Consider the following 10,296-nt stretch of genomic DNA (forward strand, 5'->3'; position numbering starts at 1 on the left):
GGTTACATCTCTTTCCCGCTATATTTAATTTTTATTTTATTATTTCCTTATTGTAATTGTATAGATATAGAGATATATTAGGTTTTCTGACATTTGTCGTGCACATACTTAAAGCAAGTTTAAGATTTATGGGTTTTTCTCATGGATAGCATTGTCAGAAATGGACAAAAATACAAAAATTTTAAAAAGCATTCTACCAATTGGATTATATTGCATGGAATACGTCCAACAATAGATTTTCTCATACATCATCCATCTTTTAATTAATAGTATTTTTATATTATGTGCTCCTCAAAATTGCGATTCTAAGATCTCCTGCCAATTTTTGCTATTGTTAGTTAGCGTTTTTTGTTCAGCCTCACGCCTTTTTCGTACAGTTGGGTATAGAGAAACTAGTGTTAGGACACTTCGTTTCTTATTTGCCTACCAATATTCATAGTTGCTTGTTAAGTGGCCAAACTCAACGCCTTTGCCGCTACTAACGGGTTGAATAACAAAAAGTAATATAATTTTTTGTCCTCTACACTTTTTTGGACGGAATCGAAGTTGTAACTTCGTAATATTTTAAAATTGCTCTACGATAGCGTCATATACGTCATACGTGTTTGTTTCACGCCCTCTTAACTTTGTTCGTAAGATATACAATACGTTTTTTATTCCCCAATCTCACGTTTTGCAATAATAAATTAAGTACGAAATGAATATTCTTATTTTGATAAATCATTACAAGGAAAATTAAATCTTAAATTTTATGCTAATGTAAAATGTAAATTAGCCTTTTATGGTCGTAAAAAAATTAAAATTAGTTGTGATTTATAAACCAGACTTTGTAATAGATGTATTAATTTTCTTTGTAGTTCATCGTTTAGATAACTGTGAATTCAAATACATTTAATATATTTTAATCTATTTTGGAAATTTTTTGGAATTGTTAGATCTGGTTAAATACCGGAAACTAAGGAATAGAGTGTAATAATTGTTTATGCTAAATCTCTTTCGAGGCAATCGTGACGAGCGTAGGTTCGATTCTCACTCAGGAGAACGAATAATTAAACATTTTTGTTTCCTCGCTTTGTTAATTAGACAAACGATAAAGGGAGAGAATTTAATGTCACGCTTTTGCCTTGGCACCAGAGCGAAGAAATGAAAATATTAAGAAATAATATTATAATCCCCCGAGTGGGATTAGAACGTGTCAACTGCCGCGTTGTAGGCACATTATCCTCATCATATATATATAGGATACACGGAAGCAGAGTACCACGTATCCAGATGATGAGGATGGTACTGTGCGGTCAGAAAATTGGAAAGTAGGTACGAAACGGCAGGTCAAACAAGAGGTCAAACAGGAGGTCAAACAGTTCCCCAGAACACTATCAATGGTAAATGAGCATATAACGCTTCTATCTTTGCGGTAGAAAGTAAAATATTTAAATATTTCTTTATCTTTGTAGCTTGAAAAAAGAAAGAAACAAGTATAAAGCTATGCAAACAAGTAATAAAATAACTTATTATATATTTTCGGATCAGATCGCGCAACTCGAAACTTCTTTTTCTATACCCTAAGCACCTACATAAGTTACCTATATAAATATTTAAATATTTCTCTGATTTACATTAAAAGTGACAGCAAAAATAAACACGTTTTAACTGGGGTTCGATGGCGTAGTATCGGGGCTAATAATAGCCTAAGATACTTATAATCCTAAAATATTATATAGGCCTATAAAATTATAAAAACAAGTTTGACCTTCTATTAAATATTGATTGATTCTATTTTTGGTTTTTGTTATTAAAATTAAATTTAATTTTATAAGAAAAATACCTGTTGAATGCGCGTCGGTGTAGTATTCCGATATTTCCGTACCTAAATATTTCAGAACGTTAACGAGAAGTACAATTTTTAAGAATTGTATGCATTTGTACATTCAAGATCACTTATTTTGCACTCCTTCTATAAGAAACAAACTACAAAACTTGTAATTATTTATTTGTATTAAATATTTATTTATAATTTTTGCATTTGGATTTTTTTATTTGTGCCACAAGTACTCACTTCTTTCCAAATTCCATAATTGTAGGTTCATCGGAAGTACTGTAGGTTTTGAATACGTCTATATCTTTAATCAACAGGTTTTGAATTTTAATAGTCATACAAAATGCAGCAAATTGCAATACAAATCGATGCATAAACTTTTGTACTCCAAGGAACCGCAGACCTAAACACACTTCCGCTCCCATTTCCTCCGCATGTCTTCGCTCATTAGGCAATGCCTCATTTTATTTTGTTACCAGTATAAGGAAATTAAATTATCAAATATTGCCGCGAGTGGGAATCGAACTCATAACCGCCAGGTACCGTACAATCCGTTATTTTGATATTCTTATATACTCGTTACTTATTTCATGTATATTAATAGAGATAAAACTTGAATAGTACTTTTACAAAATATCGAGACCAGTTGATAATTGATACCCAATACCAGTTGTTTTGAGCTGGAATCAATAAAAATAAAATTATTATTAAGTAAATAAATAATATTATTTATGCGATAAAAATATAAAAAATATATTTATTTATTTTATTTTTTATATAAAAAAATCATCATCTTCGAATTGCTTCGTAATTTTTACAAAAAAATTAGATTTAGGAAAAAAAATATAAAAATTTCTGTAGAATTAAAGGGTAGATTTGAGGTTCAGTTACGGTTTATTGTGAAATTTACACTAAAGACTAGTTTTAAATAAATATATTATATTCTTGAGATAAATAAATTAAACAAGGCGTTTAATATTCGGTCTGTGCCATTATGCGTGAGACACAAGCTTACTATTTAATTAGGTGTATTAAAAATGAATGCCCTTACTTAGGTTAAGGTTACTTTTTTCTTAATATTGTTATTTGCTTTTAACTTACTATATCATTTTATAATATAAAGTAGAATGGAATGTCTTAACACTAGGTTCCTTCTGCTTATTCTGCTATGTGTGAGATGCAGCGTGAACCTGTAAAAATACTCAAAATGTGCATAATGTTTTTATTGTTTACCTAAATTTTTATGATTCTACAACAAACGTTTCAGATACAAAAATAAAATAAATTTCCTTAAAATATATTTTTTTTAACTTAGCAGGCAGCAGGGTAAGCAGAGGAAGCTTGGGAACCTCCTTTACAATTAACACACTTCCGTTCCCCACTTCCGACTTCCGCCAAATTCTTAGAGGCAAAGTGCCAAGTTACCAGAGCGAGGAACTAAAAAAATAAATGATAAACATATATCATTAATATTAAATTTAAAATAAAAGAAGATAATATCTTTACATTAAAAAAAATACGCAATGGCCTTGACCAGTGTAAGTGTTAAATTGCCTGCTTTGAATTTTTTTAATTAGCACAATTACCATATTATAATGTATAATTTGTCGAGGCATTGCGTTTTGAGTGGCGCTTCAACTCAACGTCTTTTGCCTTGGTGCTAGAGCGAAAATTTTTTATAAATCATATTTCTATTTTTATCCCTCGAGTGGGAATCGAGCCCACGACCTTCGCGTTACAGTCACACCCTTGTGCCCCTGCGCCACGACAGCCTCTATGTTTATTATACCAGGGGAATAATGGCAAACGCTTAAAACCCAAACCGTTTGACATTTAACAGGTCGTGTGTATAGTGAGAAGCACGCTAGTGATATGAGAAAATAAATAAATTAATAATAATAATAATTTAATTTATATCAATTTATTTTGTATAGAAAAACCAGTAAGTAATTTTATTTTCAAATTCCTATATTTTTAAAGTTTGGCAGCCATTTTTTAGTATTAATTGAACAAATATAAAATATTTTTTTTATTTGTTTTATCGGAATTATTTTAATATAAATAAAAATATTGGTGCTATAAATATTATTTTAGTAATATTTATTGTTTAATTTAAGATTACGCTATTTTATGTATAACATCATATTCTGACGGATTGATATTGATCCAAAAGTAATGGTAATGGTAAATATATGTACGACAATGAAACTTAAAACAAATTATTCATATTTAATTTTCAAATTTTAGAAATTTATTTTAGTTAAGTTAGTCTAGTTTCCGTCCAGTTGTTATTTGGATATACTTTATTATTATTGTTCGTTCCTTTTCAATGTCGATATATTAAAATTATTCTTTCAACTTTCTTTTTAAAGAAATGTCACTAGCAGTAAGGAATTTGTATACGAAATGAGAAATATTTTGCACGGGGAATTACTATTTCGTAATTTATATCTATCTGCATTTGGACAGGACAGGTTTATAAACGCGGCCGTCGTGGGTTTGATTCTCACTCGAGAAAGTGTTATACATGTTTGTCATATTATAAATATATTTAAATATTATTTATAATTTTCGTACTAGTAGACAAAGCTGCTCTAATACGTAATCGTAATGTATCGAAAATTCAGCAAAACTGGGGAGCGGAGTGCTTTAACACTAAATTTCTCTTCGTAGTCAGGAAAAATCATAAAGCTGCATCTTAAATGTAAACAGAAAAATTAAAGCACCAAAAGGTACTATGTTGTACCTACATGCCCTCCGTGGGTTCTTTAAGTATAAAAAAATATTTTTTTAAATATCCTTTTATCACTCATTCTCTCGAAACGCCTAAACCACCACGGGACGGTCTTTTCATAATCATATAAGAGATAACCCACGCGCGGCTTCGCCCGCTTAAACTTATTATTACATTCCGACCCACTCCGGTTGGGCTGAAATTTGGATTACAACTTCAGTTCTTTCTTCCAAAACGGCGGTCAAAACAAAATGGCGGATTCGAAAATTTTTTGCACAATTTACATAATATGGGTTCCAAATAAGAGGGCTTGATTTGTAAAGTACTCTGGGAAAAAAAAGTTTTTTTAGTTAATATTTTTTATATGTTTCAACAAAGTAATTTATGTACTATTTGTTAGAAACGACAAACAAGAGAGTTGATTTGACGCAATTCGCCTACAGCTGGTTAATTAATGGCACCTTAACAAATATTGATAGGTTCTAAAAAATATTCTTTATAGAATTAATTGTAACGATTTTTGTAATATGTGTAAATAACTTACTATTACTTTACTTTTACTAAAAATGTAAAAAAAGATTAAAGAAAATTCTTAATTATAAGATTTTTGATAAATCTATGAGACACTTTTTAACATATTAAATATTGAAAAGTGTTTAAATTGTTTATTACAAAGTGTTAAAATCATCTTACATTATTCATATGACAATGTATTTACGCAAAGCGCCTGTGAAAATCACATAAGCAACGTTGCAATTTCTTTTTTGTATTAATTACTATCGGTTTCCTTCACAATATTCAATAAAATTGAAAATAAATCTTTTTTATTGTTACAAGTATACTATACAATACGTATTTTATTTGTTTCTCTCTGAATACTGCCAAAACCACAAGCCAAAGAATCCTGAGATTTTCTTTAATAACTCTTATTTTTATTCAACGTGACTGGCTGAAATACAATATAAATAAAAGATTTAAGCAGTAAAAGATAATATTTGTCTCAAGCTCGTGTCACTCAACATATGACCATAAAATTCTGTTTTTATACTATGACGAAAGTACGGGTATATTTTGTCAGGGTTTAGAGGTGTCTGGCAGAGTCTGTCTGTTCTCAAGAAAATATTAAAAATATGGCTTTATAATTTAACAAAAGTTAGGTAATATATTATGTAAGTTATTTACCTAATAACTCCCAAAGTAACCACCACCCAAACTTCATATTCATGTACTGGTTTTGGGGGTATGTGCATAGGAACTTTCAGTTTTAGACCATAACGAAGGTCTGGCTGCTTTAGGCCCTAGGCCCTAGGCCAACGTCGGTCGGCCAACCGACCGTTCGTTCGATCGGCCCCTTAGGGCCTAGGTACCCTTTAACTATAAGAATAACAGATTTCTAGAATAAAGGATATGTTGAACTTGTATTTTTATTCGTTAAAATTGTATGTTGTTTTTATTTTCAGGTAGCGTCTGCATAAATTGACTTGAATGGCTGTTATGCGAAAAGAAAAATAGGAAATTTAACTTTGGATCAAATATTATTTTTTTCTAGTAATCATGAAACATAATGTACAAACTCTACGGCAGGTTGGTTGATTTTTTTTGTTACTTGGTTATATATGTATTTTTGTTGTTTTATATAAAAAAATCTATGCAAACCTAAACTAATGAGGTTGTGGCGCTAGGACACAAGTGTGTGATAGTTTTGAGATCCCATTCGAGGAATGAAATATTTAATGAAATATTATCAAATACAAAGCGCGGCGTTGAATTCCGCCGCTAAACACGCATTGCCCCAAGAATTCGGCGTAAAAAAGGGAACGGAAGTATCTGCATGGGGAACGGAGTGTCTTAACCACCCAGGTCCCCAGGTTCCCTCTACTGTGTCCGCACATACATCGTGAAGCTACAAAAAATAAAAAGAAACGAACTCATTATTGAATGTTCAGGTAAACTTATCCAAACGGCGTCAATGACTTTTTGATAGTTAGTATTTCAACAACTACAAAATTTTTCGACACGTGTTTGAGTATACCTACTGTACATGTATGCATGCATGTGTATATGTACGTAATACGTATACTGTGCAGGTAACTTGGTTTGCGTAAACTTAAGAATTTTTTAATAATAAATGTATGGATAGCAAATTCAAATATTTTTAAAGCCGTCACCCGCAACTTTGTTAGAAAAAACTCGAAAGTAAAAATATATAATATCTTTGTAGATAGAAGGAACCTGGAAATCTAGTACTAAGACACTCTGTTCCCATTAAGACACTTCAGTTCCCCACTTCCAGCCTAGTTTTCTAGACATTATGTGTTGAATGGCGGACCTCGACGCTGCGCTTTGCCTAGTTGCCAGAGCGGAGAAACGAAAATATTAAATATTTTATTTCCCGAGTGGGAAGTGAATGCACAATCGTCTTGTTTACAGTCACATACGTGTATCCCTGCGCTACAATAGTCAATCTCAATAAAATTAACATACATATTTATTGTAAGTCCCAACAAGGTAAAAAAAAATATTTATAAAAACTTTATTATTTATATTAAAATTACAGGTCCTTGTGGTCACTGGGCTGGCGCTGTGCAGTATATCCGATGGCTTTATATTTGGTCAAATGTCAGGAATGATTGACGCTTTGCACGATCTGAGCAGTTCTATGAAATTATCTGACGATGACATATCTACTATAGGTGAGTACTCATGCTTTTTTTCTGTGACACGCAGTACATTCACATCTACTTCTACAATAATATTTGAAAACATATCAGCATAATACTGATTGATTTTACAAACATTGAAATACTACTTAATAGACTGAGATCCCAGGGCCCCCCTGACCTGGGTCATTGCATAAATCTCTCATTCCAAGGTGAAACTTCTAATTTATAAATTAATATTTTTAAAAAATATTTTGAATTTCATTATTACAGCTGCAACGATCAACATAACCTGCTTCTTGGGATTTGCTTCTATGGTAGGACTGACTGAAGCTTTTGGCAGAAGAAAATCCCTTACAATTTTATCAATTCCCGTATTAATATGTTGGATAATGGTATACTTTGCGCAAGATAAAACAGTGCTAATAGCGAGCAGAGCCATAGTTGGACTGTCATATGGAGGCATCCTTGTGATGACGTATATAAATATTGGAGAATATGTGGCGCCGCACATGAGATCATTCTGCTTGAATGTAATGTCTGGTATTGGCTCGTCATTAGGAACCATGTTTGGGCACGTGCTATGTCTCTTCTTGCATTGGAGAAATGTAGCCCTTGTCGGTCTAATACCAACAGCATTGTCTGCAATTATTCCACTATTTTGGGTGGAAAGTCCATCGTGGCTGGCGACACAGAACAGATTCGAAGAATGTGAACAAGCGTTCTATACTCTTCACCCTCACAATGAAGCAACGGAAAAAGAACTGAGAATGTTATTGGAATACCAAAACAATAATCCAACAGTATCTGAAAAAACATCTGGTGGTTTTATAATACTCATTAAAAAATATTTAAAAGCATGTAAACAACGTTATTTACAAAAAATAATAATATTAATGAATGTTATTTGCTTATACAGAGTAGCGGCTGGTAGGATTTTGTTAAGCACTATGGCTATAACAATTATACAAGATATAACAGGCACAAATGATATTTTAGGTTATACAATTATGGTTGATGGATTCGCTCTTATAGGAGCAGGATTTTCTTGTATATTAGTAACAAAATTTAACATGAGGCCATTGCTATTTTGTTCTGGCATCATTTCTAATACAATACTAATGATATTTGCAGCAAGTCTTTATTTTTGGCAAGATGGAGAGATGGCGTGGGTCAAGATCTCGTTATTAGCTCTCTATTACGTGACTGTCACTGCAGGCCCCTATTCAGTACTTGAGACTTTGCTGTCAGAGTTACATCCTTTGGAGATAAAAACTATCAATTGTTTATTGTTAGGCGTTATTTTTAGTGTCGTACAATTTATTAGTATTCAATTTGCTACAAAAATGTTTGCCCAAATTGGCTATCACGGGGTCTTCTTTTTGAATGCTACGATCGTGTTTTTATGCTTATTATACATCTACTTCCAATTGCCAGAGACAAAAGGCCGCACACTACAGGAAATAGAATATTATTTTAAGAATGGCACATTTAAAGAAGATAAAAGTGATTTTGCGGACGAAAGTGAAAGGTTAAATAAAATATCTACAAATAACATAAAAGTTTAAACTAAAAACATATACTTATTTTAAAATAGTCAGTTTAAAAAAATATACGTGTTATCGTAAGATTTAGTAAATTTGCTAATAAATCGAGTCAGCTCTTATGACTAATGTTATTACGCTAACTACATCTACCTACCTTGGCTGTTTCGACTATAGTATTTTAAAAAGGGGAGAAGAAGTTGAATTTAGAGTTATAATATTTTTCGCTTTTTAGTACTAATAAAATTATGAACAAAAACTATGATAAGTTGATAAACTTATGAGATCATAGTTTTTCAAAGTTTAATGCAACGCCAACAATTATATTAAACTTAAAATTAACAAATTAAAATATTTGAATTGAAGAAGCAGAATTACAATTTTAATTCTGCTTCTTCAATTCAACTCAAAGACAATGACGATGTACAATTATTCAATTAAAGTGGTAATGTAGGGTTAAGACGATCCTGATGAGTAATGTGAATCTCTGTTATTATTCATTTTATAACATTCATTAATGAAATTGTAGCTGTAATAATATATATAATACTAGGATTAAAAATTTAAAAATTAGCATATCTCTGACCTGACCTCTTACACTTCCCTGACTTTTGGGCTCTTTGACTTACATACAGAGGTACACGTGTATTTACCTTTAAATCGTAAGTTAAGATTATACGTGATTGACTGTGTTATAATTTTAATTTTAGATTAAGAAAAGCTAAAGAAAAACTTTTTGTATAAATGTATAATTATTCATATTAATTGATGAGAGTCCATATAGATATGCATACGATAAAGTATTTTAAGTCATTTTAAAATAACTGTTTTTATATTATTATCTCAATATTGTTTCTTTTAACACTTCATATATTCCTGTTAAAGATCCCTTAACCGAGTTTTTAATATATAGATATAATCTTAAATTGAAAGTACTTAATTTAATAACAAATGTCGGTAAATTCACATTTTTCTTTAAACTCACAAAAAAATATTCTTAAGAAGAAATGCGGATTTTGTGAAAATTTGCTATTTTTTCAATTAAGTCACTTTGATTTTGATATATGATTTTAAATAATAATATCATTTAATTTATTTTCTTACTCGTTACAAAAAACATAATTATATACGACATTTAAGGAAAAGTATTAAGATTATTTTAAGATTGTACTTATTAGTAAATAAGAAATCGCGTAAGTATAAAAGGTGACTAAAACCTAGACACATATTTTTTTGTTGTGTAGTATTAGCCTACAATAAAGTTCTACGATAATATTTTTTTAATTCAATGTTTTATTTTCTATCTATGAATCTCTTGCTAGATTTTGAATAAAAGCAAGGAACTTAACGCCGCTCTTTGTTTCGACAACAGAGCGAAGAAATGAACATATAAATTTAAATAAATACTTCATTCGTCGAGTGAGAATCGAATTCACAATCAGTGACGTTTACAATCACACACTTGAGCCTATGCGCCAACTAAACCCTTTGGTTTAGTTGGCGCCCTTTCCCTTTCCCTTGTTCCCTTGAGCCTTTGGCTCA

At 31.0% G+C, this 10,296-nt stretch overlaps 1 protein-coding gene across 1 annotated transcript; it reads left to right on the forward strand.

Annotated features, from left to right (window-relative positions):
• Window positions 1–6,104: 6,104 nt before the first annotated feature.
• On the forward strand, window positions 6,105–9,537 carry LOC146528990 (facilitated trehalose transporter Tret1-like). Its single transcript, XM_085202947.1, has 3 exons — window positions 6,105–6,134; window positions 7,108–7,243; window positions 7,484–9,537. The coding sequence occupies exons 1-3, from the start codon at window positions 6,105–6,107 to the stop codon at window positions 8,776–8,778; spliced, it is 1,461 nt and encodes a 486-aa protein (XP_085059073.1). The 3' UTR covers window positions 8,779–9,537.
• The last annotated feature ends 759 nt before the right edge of the window (window positions 9,538–10,296 follow it).

Source organism: Heliconius melpomene, chromosome 19 (genome assembly GCF_056956725.1).
Source record: "Heliconius melpomene rosina isolate 202511_hmr_F chromosome 19, ASM5695672v1, whole genome shotgun sequence".
Lineage (NCBI taxonomy): Eukaryota > Metazoa > Arthropoda > Insecta > Lepidoptera > Nymphalidae > Heliconius > Heliconius melpomene.